Source organism: Mastigoproctus giganteus, chromosome 13, assembly GCF_048544385.1.
Source record: "Mastigoproctus giganteus isolate SK-2022 chromosome 13, ASM4854438v1, whole genome shotgun sequence".
NCBI lineage: Eukaryota > Metazoa > Arthropoda > Arachnida > Uropygi > Thelyphonidae > Mastigoproctus > Mastigoproctus giganteus.
Window position 1 is genome coordinate 62,560,875 of NC_143587.1, and position 16,806 is coordinate 62,577,680.

The window sequence follows — 16,806 nt, forward strand, 5'->3', positions numbered from 1 at the left end:
GCATTTTCTTCTTTCACTATTGCTGTCTGCAAGTCAATAAGTTCTTTGTTAGATAATTCCTTCTCTTCTTCTATTAACTCCTCCACATCTTTGGCATCAACCTCCAACTGAAGTACCTGTGCAACCTTTACAATCTTATCTGTAACCTCTTCATATGATTCGTCTTTTTGAAATCCTTTGAAGCCTTTTACATGCACTGGGCATATTTTCTTCCATGTGCCATTTAAACAACTTTTAGTAATTTCCGCCCTGGCCTTCTTAATGTTTAAGATGGCGTGGTAAAATATTGTAAGAATTCCAAAAGTCTCTTAGAGTAAAATTTTTCTCACTGTGTACTGCAGACAATGCCTGAGCAAATGTGCATAAATAGTATGCTTTTAAATTCGAAATAACACCCTGAGTCTTGTTTGGTGGGAGAAATATGACCTTCAAATTGAAATCATCTAGATGCATAGGATGTCTAGGAACATTATCTATCTAATAGAAGCAAAATCTTGAAAGGAACGTTGTTGTCTTTTCAATATTTTTCAGCCTCTGGAATGAAGTGGCATTTAAACCAGTCCTCAAAAGAGAGATATTGTGAAATACACAGGTAGGGTAGCTTTATTGATGCCCTTAAATGCACAAGGATTTCCAGAATGGTACAAAAATTATTCAAATAATTTGTAATCCCTTGCTGCATTAGCCCAAGCAAGAGTGTGGCCCTATCTTTTGAAGCCTTGAAACCTGGCATTGTCTTTTCCTCTTTGGCAATGTATGTCAGATCTGGCATTTTTTTCCGACACAGAGCAGTCTCATCACATTAAAAATTTGCTGTGTTGAATGGCCACTTTCATCAATTTTTTCCAACACATCACAAAATTTCTCTGCAGCTGCAGAATCGGCACTGGTGACTTCACCACATACTTTACATTGTGGAAACCAGTGCAGTGCTTGAACCTATTAAACCACCTGCTGCTTGCCACGAACTTGGCTTGGGGTTTGCTGTACTTATCCTTAATATCTTCATAACTTCTTGTTGCTTTTGCTTGAACGGTCATTAGAGACTCTGGGGCACTTGCTTCTGAATCTGATTTTCCATCCATATTATTAATAGCTTTTCCATCTTTGATATAGCACCTGAATGCTGTTTTGTGATCACTGTTGATCTTAAGTGCATTGTTCCTTTGACCTCAGGAGCTCACATCTGTTGAGTTATGGGCTTGGCACACCAGGGCCCTGAGCTGGATATCATCATTCTTCTCTATCTTTGTGATTCCCTTCTACTTCTGACTCTTGTTCTCTCTCAGGGTAACTCAGAAATTTATTTTTTTTGGCTGGTGCAGCATAAGCCTCGGGCTTCCTTGCACCACGTGGCTAATGATAATAATAATAATATTCTTTTATATGCGCACTGTCCTTTAAAATAGTATTCACTGTTGAAGCAGCGAGACCTAATTCTCTTGCATTAGATGACAAACTTTGTCCTGCTTTGTACTTCTTAATCATTTTCATCTTAGTAATCCTGTATTTACTAGTAATCTAGTAGTTAGTAATCCTGGGTCTAACCTCCATGCACAAGTACATGGTGGGTGACCACCCAGGTGTGAACCAACGTAAGCAGGGGTCGAGGTGTTGGCACCCACACCACATGGAGGAATGCCGCCCCTCTATGTTACCAGGCAGTACTAGGTGGTAGATGACTCTCATCAACCGGTGCAATACCACCACTTTGCTTATTGGAGGCTTGAAGTGGTGGAACCCATGTTTAGAGGCGCCTCCGTAGCCAGGTGGGAAGGAGCAGCAGTGCCTAGCACACCCTTCTTGATTAGACCGGGGTTCGAGCCCGTCACCACCAAATACGGAGGATGCGGAAAGGTCAGGGAATGACCACCACATATCCTGGAGCAATATGGCCTTAGTTGCTAATGCTCCTAAAAACCAAATAACAACAACCCATGTTTAATCTCTAGAGTTAAGTTCCAGTCAACCCTTCCCTATCTCTTCCATCATGCAGTATGATTGATGACTTTTGAGGTTGTGATGAACATCGTAGCGAGATCCAATATTCCTTACAATTCAAGGGTACAGCTCTAAAACAGTATTCGCAGGCCGGTTGCTAGTTAGTACACCAGACCGAACCTATTGGTAACTCTCTAGGAGGCTTCCGGATCACCTAGTGTATAATCTTGCTACCTCTACTCTGCCAGATTATGACTGGGGGAGTCCAAGTAGTGTGTATGCGGGGAGCATTGTCGAGGCCACATTATGTTAAGGATCAGGGTATATTCTTACCATGTGTATGCCATATCCAAAAAGTTCATTACTTCATACAGCATGTCCCACCCACTTTTTCTTACTATTGAATACACCATGAATTGTCAAACTAATAGAGCAAGCTTATCTGCAAAAAGATCTAAACCTCCCAAGCACTTCCTAATTCATATCACAAATATACGTGGTCTCAATTCTAATCTCAACGATGTCCATTTCCACTTGCAGTCTGCCAAACCCCATGTACATTTTCTGACAGAATCTCAGTTATCGGTTGATTCAACTACTGCTCATCTCAGATGCCCAAATTATTCGCTGTATAATTCCTTTCGCCTCAAAGGTGGTACATGTGCATATGTCCATTCTGATATTCCCTGTCAGAGACTTGGCAATTTGGAATCTCTTCTCTTTGGTCTTCTCTGGCTTAAAATCCCTACCTCATTGTGTCAAATTCATCTGTTGTCTCTACCGTTCTCCCAACTTCACTAATCACTTGGAGCTCTTTGACTTCCTCTTTTTGCAACTTGACTTTCTCCAGTCCAACTTTCCTAACAGTGAGGTAATTTTCCTTGGTGATTTTAATGTTCACAACTCCAGCTGGCTTCCGTTTTCTAGTTACACCGACCCAGCAGTTCGAGATGCTGAGGCTTTTGCAATTACTAATGACCTTGCACAGATTGTTCATTTACCTACAAGAATACCGGACAATCCTAATCATACAACCAATACGCTTGATCTTTTTCTCACAAACAACCCTTCTAAGTACACAGTCGAAGTGAGAGGTCCTTTAGGCATTTCAGATCACAACTTGGTGATTGTCTCTTCTCCAATGAAACCTTTATCTCATGGCTATTCCCAACCTCGTGTTGTTTGGCATTACAAGAATGCAAAATGGGATGACCTGTGAGACCTCTTTTCCTTGGTGGGATTACTGTTTCAAAACTTCTGATGTCAACATTTGCTCAGATCGTGTCAGTGAAATTATTCTTGCAGGAATGGAATTCTTTATCCCACACTCCACTTTAAAATCTCGTCCTTTATCGAAACCTTGGTTTTCCAATAAATGTGCTAAAGCTGTTCAAGAGAAGAATGTTGCATGTCGTAACTGGCTTGTTTCTAATTCTTCAGTTTCATTTTCTGCGTACACCAAAGCTCGCAACAATTGTAAAGCAGTTATTAATCAATCCAAACTAGAGTTTGAACAGGCTAAGAGTAGAAAACTTGCTTCTTGCCCTAATGGTAGCCGAGCATTCTGGTCTCTTGCCATCTCTGCTTCCACCTCTGTCCAAACCAGATGGTTTTGTTGTCACTTCAGCCAAGGATAAAGCTGACCTGCTAGCATCCCATTTTTCTTCCAACTCGTGTATTAATGATCTTGGTAAAACACCTCCCACCATTCCCAACACGCTCCCTTCAATGCCCCGTGTGGTCTTCCGTCAAAAGGATGTCAGAAGGATTTTGACAAATCTTGATGCTAAGAAAGCTCCAGATCCTAATGGTATTTCTCCACTTGTTCTCAAAACCTGTGCTCCTGAACTTACTCCTATTCTTTGCCACCTTTTTTCACTTTCTTATTCCAAAGGTGTTTTTCCTTCTGCTTGAAAATTTGCTCATATCCAGCCAGTTCCTAAAAAGGGTGACAAATCCTTCCCATCCAATTATCGTCCCATTGCAATTACTTCTATTCTTTCCAAAGTAATGGAGAAATCAATTAACTGCCAACTCTTAAACTACCTTGAAACCTTCCATCTGATCAACGATCGCCAGTATGGATTCCATCAGTGTCGATCCACTGGTGATATTCTGGCTTATGTTACCCATTTATGGACTAATTCAATGGAAAGGTTTGGTGAAACACAAGTAGTTGCTCTTGACATCTCAAAGGCTTTCGATCGTGTTTGGCATAAAGGTCTCCTAAACAAGCTTCCATCTTATGGTTTGCCAACTGTTTTTAGTAATTGGTTATCCAGTTTTCTCTCTGATCACTCTGATGGTGATGGTAGATGGCTCTCTGTCTTCTAACTTCTCCACTAATGCCGGTGTCCCCCAAGGTTCAGTTCTTTCCCCCACTCTTTTTCCTCTTGTATATTAATGACCTTCTTCCATTGACTGGAAATCCTAGCCATAGTTTTGCCGATGATAGCACATTGCATTCCACTTTCCATTTTGAGAAAACTTATCCTGCTCAATCAGCTTCAACTTCTCAAAAATCTGCTACCAATTCCTTAAATGCTGATCTTCAGGTAATTCTCCAGTGCGGCAAAGACAACTTAGTTGATTTCAACCCTTCTAAAACTCAGTCTTGTCTTATATCTCGCAAAAAGGATTCTTCTGCTCCTATGCTTATCTTTAGTGACACTCCAATTTCTAGGCAAAATGATATATCTCTTTTGGGGATTACCCTGACTTCTAATCTCTCTTGGCACAAGCACATTACAAATATTGAAGCACATTACAAATATTGCTTCCTCTGCATCTAAAAAACTTGGTTTTCTCTTTTGCTCTTGGCGTTACTTTTCTTTCAAACAGCTGCTCACTCTGTATAAATCGCAAATCTGCCCTGGCATGGAATATTGTTCCCACATCTGGGGTGGTACCCCCAAAACCTCTCTCAGGCTTCTTGATTCCATTCATAAGAGGGCAGTTAGGTTAATTAATGATTCATCTTTAACAAAGTCTCTCACTCGCTGTCTCATAGACGTACTGTTTCTGCTGCATGCCTCTTCTACAGATACTTCCACGGGCACTGTTCTTCTGAGTTGGCTTCTATAATTCCCGCTCTCTCTTTCAAAACAGTCCGAACACGTGCTGCCACCAGCCAACATCCATTTACTATCCAACTCCAAACTCACAGAACCAACTTTTCATCTTCCTCGTTTATTCATTCAACTGCCGTTTTCTGGAACAACCTTCCTTCATACGTATTTCCTGAAAATTACAGTCTATAGAAGTTCCAGTCCAATGTCAACAAATATCTTCTTTCGTCTTCTCAACCTCCAACCCAAGCACGGTACTAAGTACTATAGGTTCTAATACCTCTTGTGTTTGGGGTTTACATAAAAAAAAAAAAAAAAAAAAAATCTTCATTTCTAAATCAATTTTGTTTCGCCTCCTGGCTCTACCACCACTTGCACTTTCTGTGGTCATCATTGTAATACATAAATAGGAATGAAGAGAAGTTTCTGAAAATTTGTTTTTTATATGATTGAAGATTTCATGGAAGGGGAAACACATTTTGCCATAATAACGTATCGGTATTATCATAAATGTAAGAAGATCGAGCTTAGCACTCGTTTATAATTAGATGCATTAACAGAAAAGCCCAAGAAAGTGGATATTGTTTTTTGGTTGTGACCTCCAGAAATGTGCTTTAGAAAAATATTACAAAGGCGTTAAATTGATTCTTATAACGGGAACATATGATAATGATGAAAGGGTAGTGCAATTTCCATTATACATATGACCTTTTAGAGTTAAATAGCTTAGTAATATAGTGAAATTTTCAACTTTCAAGGACTTGGTACGAATTACAAAAAAAAAAAAAAAAAGTGTTGAGTTCACATTACAATATTTTCACAATACCTCCATATTTATCCCTACAGATGCAAAATACATTTCTATATTTTTTTTCAGTTTGCACCAGCTGGCAAAAATTTGCATAAAGTCGAATTTGCGTAAGTCGAGTATTACATAAGTTGGGGAGTTCCTGTATCTTCTTAACCTACAGCCCATGCATGGACTAACTACTATAGGTTTTAACACTTTGTGTTTGGGGATTTACATAAAAAAAAAAAAAAAAAAAATGGAGTTCTTTTGTTATTTCAGGCTGACAAACTAAGATTGGTATTAGACAAAAAAAAAAAAAAAAAAATCAAAGCCTTTTCTCTCTAGGCACAGATTTTTTTTTTTATGTATAGCACATTCCTTGGTTTTTGTTTTTTTTTTTTTTTCAATATTACACTATTTCATGTAAATAGCCTTCTCTCACTAAGGAAATGAAATATTGAGGAAATGTGTAGCATTTGAATTTGCTAAGCACAGACATTCAACACTACTATCAAAAACAGCAAAGAAAAAAATGAAAAATGAAAAGATGTTTGAAAACAATTTGTTGCATCCCAATAAATAACACTGGGCAAGTTGTTTTTTGTTTACTGTTTTAAATTTTACAACAACAAAGAAAAAAAGTAAAAGTCAGTGAAGAGAAATATCAATTTTTATTTTGCTAACTGGAAAATATTCTTCTGATTTTCACGTATCATTTAAAGTGAGGGTGCACTGTATTTTGTTGGGCGATCCCTGGGTTAGGTTCTATTCTATTGAACTTGTACTTGTTTGAGACCATAAAAAGTAATTGTGACTTTGAAGAGTGCAGTTCATGACTTTTAAAGAGAGCAGAAGGTACACAAAATCTAAATGCTGCAGAAGAGATTGTGCTTAGCAGCGATGAAGAGGAAAAAAAATTATGAATGCATATTATCTCACATATAAGTATCACAGTTTGTAAGGTTCAGTTTGTTCAGTTATTACTATTTAAGTTATTAAGTTCAGTTATTACTATTTAAGTTACTACTATTATAAAAATAAAGTTAAAATATTAAGTTATTACTAATATAAAAATTAAGTTACAGATAGTTATTTAAAAAATGGTGTATTTTTGTTAGCTTTTGGAATGTAACCCCCCTTTATGGTTTTGCATTACACGAGATTTTGTAAGACCAAACTACTGTGTTATACGAGGGTTACCTGTATCATGCATTAAGACAGAAATAAATTTTATTATTTAAATGTTAACAATGCATACAAATTTAGTGAATATTAATTTTTCTGGAATAAAAATATTTAAATTTTAAAGATTTTTAGCTTTGATCCTTTTTCCTTTATTTTTGTGTTAGGAAATGGAACAATAGAATTCAATGAATTTCTTTTCATGATGTCCAAGAAGGTGAAAGAGTCTGATAAAGAAGAGGAACTTCGGGAAGCCTTCAGAGTATTTGACAAGAATGCAGATGGTTTCATTAGTGCCACTGAACTTCGTCATGTCATGACCAATCTTGGTGAAAAATTGACTGATGAAGAAGTGGAAGATATGATAAGAGAAGCTGATCTTGATGGAGATGGCCTGGTAAATTATGATGGTAAATATTGAGTTTTTTCGCAATTGATAATGTGATAACATTTTAGCACTTTTTTTTTTTTCTTTGTATGATGAAGTACACGTATCCTATGAAATTTTTTTTTTTTTTTGGATAATTATCTGATACTCAATATGAAAACACTCTTGTGAAAAAATAGGCAAAGAGCTGACATCTAGAATTATAGAACCAAGTGTTTCAACTGTTTATATTTCTACAAAGGTCATGATTCAACTTATACATTGTGCCTGTATGTCTTCTGGCTAGTTTTTACATTTTTGGGAGGTAAAGATTATAAACTGGAATCGGCACTTGATGGAAACTTCTGTTTTTAGGGAAGTGTTACAATTGATAGTGATTTATATTCTAAGAAAGGTTACATAAGCTGTATCTACTAATTGGGTTTTAAAACTATAATTTTAAAGAACCAAAAATATTATTGATATAAGCTGGAAATTGATTTATAACAAATCCTATATTAAAATTGATATAAATTATCTTTGTTCTTTACACCACAATAAAATCATTTATTATCCTGCAATATGTTACAGCACCTTTACTGGAGACCTTTACCTTAACTCCACATTGCAGACTTGGATAGCTTAATAGTTTTAAACACAGTAACCAACTCTCTTAACCTGGCAGTTGTTGGGCAGAACCAATTTTGCACGGGGGGGGGGGGGATCTGTTAGGTCCCTCTGCAAAATAATGATTGTTCAGTGTTAATGGCTAACTTTCAGTACTTCCCTAAATATAGACACTTTTATTTGAGCAGCTTTGGGAATAAACAGTTCCAAAACTGCTCAACTAAAAGTTTGATGGGTGAGAAACAAATGTTTCTCACTCGTCAGACATGTCTGCTAGACAGAGAAATTAGATACTCTTGATGTGAAATGTTTTTTTTTATAATTTTCAGCAGAATCAAAAGTTATTGTTGAAAATAACATGTTAAGAATGCATTTATAATTTTAATTAAAAAAAAATAATAAAATTGCATTTATAAGTATTGAAACTCTTCAGTAAAAAATCAAATGTTGTTGTTGGCATCTGTCAGACTGCTACAATCTGGGATGTTATAACTGCTAGTATGTTAACTGCTTTTTAAGGGATTATAAATTACCTGAACATCCCCCACCTCACTTCCCTACACATCATTTAACTTTGTTTAATCTGTTCCATAGGCCTAATATTTTTTTAACATTTTGTTTCAGATCTGTGAACTGATTATTCAATAATAAAGTTTATGATGTATGGGGGGGGGGGGATGTTTATGCAATTTTTAACCAATTATAAAGCAGAAACCAGTTGGTTAAATTTTTAAACAATTAGAATCAATTCTTTTGGGAATGATATTTGTGGTTTCTGGGCTTCAGTCCAATTTGCAAGTGATCAAAGCTCCAGTAAAGGTGCTGTAATAGATTTCTGAATAATAAACGACTTTGTCTTGGTGTAAATAGTGAGGACAACTTGTGTCAATCTTTATGGATAATCCTCACAAAGAAAGAGACTTGTTTAAAGCCAACTCCACATTGCTGCAGAATTTTATTAATTTGTGCAGATCTTAGTATTCATAGTGTCCTTCAATGCCACCTCAGCACTGTATAAGGTAGGTCTGATTTCTGAACCTCTGTGTTCAATTCTTTAGTGTAAAAATGCTTTGCACAAGTGCACCTGTGTCACAGCTTGTTCAGCTGTTTTTAATATTGAAAGCAGTAAGCTTTGACCATTGAACTTGCCCTCAAATAGGAGGTTAATTGTTAGTGAGACGGGGTGTTAGAAACAGAGCCTTCACCATCAGAGATTAAAAATTTGGTTCATTTCAGTGGCAGATTTAGGGTGTTAAGATGCCCAATAACAGAACAATTAAACTAAATTCTGGTTAAACTAAACATAACTGAGGGTAGGTTTTTCATTCTATGATTAGACTGCTTAATATTGATTAAGAATTTGTCATCTGGAATGTGCTATCCAGTTTCTGCCTTACCCTTTACACATTTCTAGATTTGCTGCCTTTCATGTTAAAATTAATGAAAAACAGTACTTTTGTGTTTATATTTAGTATACACCCTAATTTTCAATAACTCCAGGGCAGGTATATTTTGCTGCCTGTTATAAAATTGCTTTTTATTTTTATTAATGCTAGCAGTAAGTTTCACTGTAAAGTTATAGTGGTTAATAAGATCACTAGTTCAGCAATTCATAACCTATTTTCATTGAGATATACCACTAAAATCCATTTAAATTTAAGAGAAGTGTGTAATAATGAAACATTAGCTCAGTATATGACAATCAGTATCATCAGCCATTTTCAATCCCCTGCAGGATGAAGGCCTCTCCAGCAAATTTCCAGTTCCTTCTGTTTTGAGCACTGGACATCCATTTACTACCCACAAACTCATGAATTTCATCTATCCATCTCTGCCTTTGTCTTCCAGGTTTTCTTCTAGCTCCTCTCTTGGATACCATTCTGTTATTTTCTTAGTCCATCTGTCATCATGTCTTTGAGCTATGTGTCCTGCCCAAGACCAATTTAGTTCTTTAGTTTTGATAAGAATGTCCTTTACTTGAGTTTGCTGCCTAATCCATGTGTTTCTCTTCTTATCTAACAGTCTGATTCCCAATATAATTTGTTCCATTCTTCGCTGTGTAGTTCTCAGCTTCTCTTCCATTCTTTTGGTGAGTGCCCAAGTTTCACTTCCATAAGTCATGGTGGGGAGTATACATTGGTTCATTATTTTACGTTTCAGACAAACTGGGATATTGCTCTTCAGTATGTGACTATATTTCCTGAATGCTATCCATCCAAAATTTATTCTTCTCTTGACTTCCAGCCATTTATTATTATTACAGCTAATAACTTGTCCCAGATAAGTATATGACTCCGCCTTTTCAATTACTGCTCCTTCAATCATTATTTCCCTTTCTGTGGCATATTTGTTCATCATTACTTTTGTTTTAGCCATATTCATCTTTAGTTCAAAATCCTTACTAACCGTGCATAACTGATTAAGATTTTCCTCTAATTCTTTGGGATCGTGGCTTATGACCACAATGTCATCTGCAAATCGTAAATGGTTTAGGTACTCTCCGTTCACATTGACTCCTTTCTGCAACCAGTCTAATCTTCTGAAAGCTTCCTCAAGGGCAGCAGTAAACAGCTTCGGAGATATTGTGTCTCCTTGTCGAACTCCTTTCTCAATTTTAAATTTCCTACTGTCTTTGTCTAGTCTAATAAAGGAGGTAGCACTCTCATATATTTTCTTCAAAATTATAATAAATGGGATATCTATGCCTTGTCTTTGCAGTGCCCGAAACATTGCCTTATGCTGTATGGAGTCAAATGCCTTTTTCATAATCCACAAATGCCAGGCATAATGGTGTTTTTTATTCATTTGCTTTCTCCATTAGCTGTGATATTACATGAAGGTGATCCATAGTTGAGAATCCTGTCCTAAAGCCAGCTTGCTCTTTCGGTTGATTCTCATCAAGTATTCTTTCTAATCTGTTAGTAATGACCCTTGTGAACTTGTAGATGTGGGATAACAAGCTAATTGGTCTATAATTTCCAATTTCTAATTTATCTCCTTTCTTATGCAGCAAAACTATGATTGCATTATTCCACTGCTTAGGCGTCACACCTTTTCTAATGCACTTTGTGAAGAGCCTTGCCAGTTTTTGTGTTATGTCTCTTCCTCCCAATTTTAACAACTCTATAGTAACTTCATCTTCCCCCGGGACTTTCCGATTCTTCATTTTCTTCAATGCATGTTCTACCTCATCAGGAAGAATATCGGGTATGTCGTATGTGTTGCTACTTTGCAATCCGTCTTCCCCACTGCTGGTATCATTCCCTCGCTCCTTGTATAATTCTCTATAGTAGTCTTCTGCTATTTGAATTATGCTTTCTCTGCTGCTTATAAGTACACCATCGCTATTCTTCAGTTTCAGTATCATTTGTCTTTCTGTATTACTGCTTATGGCTGCTGATTTAAATCCTTTGTTTTCCCTTAATGCTTGTTCTACTTTTCTTGTGTTAAATCTTCTTATGTCCTCTCTGAGTCTCTTTCTAATGGCTTTGCATAACTCAGTATACTCAATTTTCTCCGTCAGTGTTTTTCTTGCTTTTCATTTGTCTTCGGTTCATCATGACAAGTGTTTCTTGACTAATTTTTTCTTTTTTGGATTTCTTTTTCCCTATAGGTTTCTTGGGCTTTATGACTTTCAGAAAGTTGTAATATTCCTCGTCGATATCTCGGTCCTGAGCAGTCTGCAGAAGCTCAAACTTGTTTTTAAGTTCCAGTACATACTGCTTTTTCTCCTCTTCTGTTATCTCAAAGACCTTTGTGTTATTTACTCAAGTCAGTTTTTTTCCTTTCCTTTCCTTTCTTACATCTATATCAAGTGTACATCTTACCATTCTGTGATCACTTCCAACATTGTCCTTCTTCAGGACAGTAACATCATTCACAATATATCTTCTGTTAGTGAGGATGAAGTCTATTTCATTAGTAGTTAATCCATTTGGACTCTTCCATGTCCACTTTCTGTTCACCCTTTTCTTGAAAAAAAGTGTTCAGTACTGACAGTCCTTGAGATTCTGCAAATTCCACAAGTCTTTCATTTCTTTCACCAATTCCAAAATTTCCTATAGTTCCCCTTTCTGCACTGTTTTGCCTTTTTCCAACCTTAGCATTGAAGTCCCCCATAATAATAGTGTAGTGGGTTTTCTGCTCATCTAGAAGACTCAATTTCGGTGTACATTTCTTCAACCTCTTCATCATGATGGCTCGATATTGGTGCATAAATCATTATAATCTTTAGCTTGTATCTCTTAGAAATCTTGAGTATTAGTCTTGATACCCTTGGTGATGTACTTTTGAATTCCAAAATGTTGTTTTTAAAATCTTTATGGACCAGAAACCCAACTCCACCTTCACTTCTTTCACTGTTTCCATTGGTGTACAACAGATTTCCACTTGATAAACTTATAGTGATTCATTTCTTCTTCTTGTTTCAGCCAAACCGATGATATTCCAATTCACATTTTCTAATTCCTTTTCCAGCTCTAATATCCTGTCTTCACCGATGAGTGATCTTACGTTATAACAGGCCAAGTTCAGTTTCCGTACATGGCAGCCTGGTCATACCCAGAGATTCTTAGCACCCTCTGCTTCCACTCTGATCCTCTCGCTGCCGTAAGAGGGAGAGTGAAAGCTGCTGGGGACTGAGGGCCATTTGTTTTGTTGTGCTGTCATATGCTGGAGGGTTTGGTTTTTTCCTCTTCACGCTGACCAGGCGTCTTGAAGAGAACCACTCTACACGTTCGTTGCCACCTAAGTGACATAACAGGGCTTACCATCGAGAAGGTATGCATGAGTGGATTTTAGGGAGGCAGGCCAACCGGACTTCTCCTAAATCTTCTGTAATAGAGAGATATTGGATCCATCAGTGTTTTAGGCTGAGTGTCTGATAACACACAGGATACCTGTTCCCCTCTAAGCTATATTAACAAAAACTATTGTATATGACAATAGTTTTTGTCATATACAATAGTTTGCTCTAAGCTATATTAACAAAAACTATTGTATATGACAATAGTTTTTGTTAATATTTTTGAAATTAGCTATGGCAATATAAGGTTTAATAAAAAAAAAAAAAAAAAAAACAATACACTAAAAAGTATTTTAAGATTTTTATAACAAAAAATATTGAAATGATTTAATATTAACAACTGTACTGATTTTTTTTCAAAATATCCTGCACGAGATTTTATCACTACCTTACACTGATGAGGCATTCTGGCGATTAATTTTATAATAGTGTCTTGACTGACATTATTCCAAGTGATTTGCAAGGCTTCTATAAATTTTGTGAAGATGGGTAGGCTTCACGGACTTGATGGTCCTAGATCAGTATTTCTCAAATTGTGGTATGCATGTACCCCCAGGGGTATGCAAAAGGTTTTAATAGGTACATGGCAGAATTTATTTTACTTAGTTTTTTTTAGCTGTGGAACTGCATTAATGTTTAATACAGTGGGTTCCACTTATAGGAATCACTGGTTAATTGAATCAGCCACTTCATTGAATCAAAACTTGAAAACCTGAACCCTTTATATGTTGCAGTGTGTAAAACTGTTCTCAGAATCAGTTTCAGTTTATTTAATCATAAAAGACTTTTCTAATAGAGCTAAATAAACTGATTTTTCTGGATTTCTTTTTCTTTTTTTTTTTTTCTTCTCTTTCATTTAATTTTATTGGACATGCACTCTTAAATGATGTGGTATCTGCATATTAGCTGTGTGTGTGTTGTTTACATGTAATTACCCTTATATTTAAACCGTCATAATTCTGATTACTTGGTGCTGAACCACTTTTAGGCAAGCTTGGGACCAGATGTGCTTGGATTTTCTAGATTTTGGGTCCCAAGCCTAGCATAAGCTTATACAGGCATTCCCAACTTATGAAATGTGTTCTTGGAAAATATATCACAAGTTAGACCAGCATTTCTCAAACTGTGTTCTGCGGAACACTAATGTTCTGTGAGATGTAACAAGTGTTCTGCAAAAAATCGTAATTAATAATTAAAAAAATAAAATAAATAAATTTTTGCATATTTGTAGCGTACACCACTTTTGTATCATAATTTTTAATATATATATATATTTTGGTTATTAATATACTAGCATAGACTAATAATCAAATAGACTGCGGAACTTTATTTTGGTGGGCTTTGCATAGAGGTAATGACATCTATGAAAAAGTAGCAATGTGGTGATCTAGTATGCCATTCGTGTGCAATTTAGCCTGGAGTACACGGGTTGAAGGAGAGGAGGAAATGAACCGATATCATAACTAAACTCACTTCCTTGTATACATTTTTTTTTTTTTGTTAATTATTAGTATTTTGAAATATTATTATTAAAATAAATGACCATGGATTTGTGGCTGAAAAAAGGAACTTTAAAATGAGACGCAAACTACTTCTAGTAGTGCAACTGTGGTCAATGAAAACGAACACAATATTGTCACACTTCAAAGGGAAGATGAACAATCGCAGCCATTTGTTCTCCAAAAATCCAAAGTGAAAAAACAGGAACCAACTAATAAAAGACCAAAATGAAAGTATGATGACATTTATTTGAATTTCAGTTTTACATGTGTTGGAAATAAAGATGCTCCTGATGCACAGTGCATCACATGTAATAAAATATCAGCAAAGTGGTAGATGACTTTCATCAACCGGTGAAATACCACCACTTTGCTTACTGGAGGCTTGAAGTGGTGAAACCCATGTTTAGTCTCTAGAGCAAAGTTTCCGGCATCCCTCACCCCCCATACTTCTCCTTTAACCCATGCACGGTACTAAGTACTATAGGTTTTGATACCTTTCGTGTTTGGGGATTTCATAAAAAAAAACAAAAAAAAAAAAAAAACAGTTCTTTGGCTCCCGCTAAATTTTTTTCGTAAGTGACTAAAAAAGTTAAATTCTGAGTTAGACAATCATAATTCAGAATATGATTTTTCACAGTCATAATATTATTATAAACTGGCTTAGTCCCTCCACCTGAAGTACTCACTAGGGCTTATAACTACAAATCTGAAGAGGCCTTTAAGAATTCTTTTGCCCTAAGAAGGAATTTGAACCTAGGCTTTTCAAAATAGTGATATATGGCAAACCTAGTACACTATACTACATTTTCATGGAGGGTGCATATTAGAAAACTGTCTACTTTTGTTGAACCTATACTTTTTGGATGAGTATTCTTAATTTAAATCAACAGTAATGTAATGTGATAGAGGAAAAACCACTATCATTTGGAATCAGCATTACTAAATTGTCCAAGCTAATCTGTTTTGAATAAAACAGCAGAAAAAAAATTTGAATATGTATACCAGCATAATTGGCTGACGGCCTAATGTAGTAGTTAAAGTTAGTAGTAGAATAAAATTAGTAGTTTTATGCATACAAAGCTTATTGGAGGTTTCCTTTTGGCTGAAGTATGTTAATGTTCATTAACAACATAGCATTGTGAAAGAAAATTAGTTACCTACTATTACAACTTATATATACACACAATTATGCTGTATAAGCATGATAAATGTTCTTCTACTTTATAACTTATATGTACACATTTTGTCATGATTTATTAGGAGGCATAATTGATCAAACTTGATTAATAATATCTTTAAAACATACTAATTTGATAATGGGCATACAGAAAAATTTTCTGTAATTGATGTAAATAAATAAGCTATTTGATTGGATATGCAAAAGAGTTGAAATTTAGTTTATTTTAAACTGTTTCTAGTAATCATGGACCTTTTTTATTAATTCACATGACTAGATGATGATGATTGGTTGCCATATGAAAACAATTAAAATTAATATAAACTTTACAGCATTTTCTTATCAGTTCAATTCTTTTAGTCTGGAGTTCTCTTTAAATTTTGGTTTAGTATTTACATACAAATTTATGTCATATTTAGATCCGTCCATGAGAAAATTTTTAATCTTCCCATTAGTTTTAAATGCTTATTTATAAAAATATTTTAATGCAATTTGTTCTGCTTTTCAGAATTTGTCATGATCCTAACAGCAGGAAGGCAATGAATTATTGGATGAAGTAAAAAAGGTGATGAAAGCATTGCTTATCCTAGCAATATATTTTGTATATTTGGATGAATCACCACCTGCTTTCTTGGAGTTGTTTCCATGTCCCATGATGCTCACTGATTTTTCTACTGCAGACCTGACCTTGGCAGCTTTTGGAGTCACAAAAATGACCATCCTTCCCTCTTGTGTGTGCTACTGTGTGGAGATAAACTCTAGCATATTTTCTCCATATATTTCTACCTCAAGAGGCATAGACCCAAGAATCAACCCCGGTCTGTTTGGTGTCCTATTAAACATATCCCAGGTCAAGCAGAATGAGATACATGAATACAAACGGTATGAATTGATCTCTCAGCATCTGTACTTTGAGGTGGTCTAGTCATGCTCACTATTCCCACCTTTGTAAATAAAACATTTGACATTTTCCTGATGTCTTGCATAGTATTTTTGTATTTATTTAGAGTAGCTAGAACAAAGAAAAACATACAAATAAAATATTTGAATTTTTAGGGTAATAATTAGTGGCAGCTTCATTCAGGATTGTTTTCACATTTATAATTAGTTGAAGTCAAAATATTTTCAGCTGTATTCAGTAGGTTTTGTATAAAATTTATTTTTCTGGAAGAAACAAGAGTACATTTTTCAATACATGTTCATAATTTAAGGATAAGTTATCAACCAGTTTTCTTAAAAGACAAGGTCATGAAATAATTGTAGGCCTTGTGCATAATTTCAGCAAAGTCTCTTGTTATTCTGTAGCAATAAGATCTACTAAACTGTTAGTGAGCCTGTTTTTAACTCT

At 35.6% G+C, this 16,806-nt stretch overlaps 1 protein-coding gene across 2 annotated transcripts in view; it reads left to right on the plus strand.

Annotated features, from left to right (window-relative positions):
* Window positions 1-16,430, plus strand: part of LOC150076119 (neo-calmodulin-like) — a 94,002-nt gene extending 77,572 nt beyond the window's left edge. For both annotated transcript variants that reach the window (XM_090387727.1, XM_090387726.1), the window contains 2 exons: window positions 7,149-7,391; window positions 15,967-16,430. In XM_090387727.1, coding sequence (XP_090243853.1) covers window positions 7,149-7,391; window positions 15,967-16,001 — 278 coding nt within the window. In that variant the 3' untranslated portion in view covers window positions 16,002-16,430. The remainder of the gene's footprint in view (window positions 1-7,148; window positions 7,392-15,966) is intronic.
* Window positions 16,431-16,806: the final 376 nt, after the last annotated feature.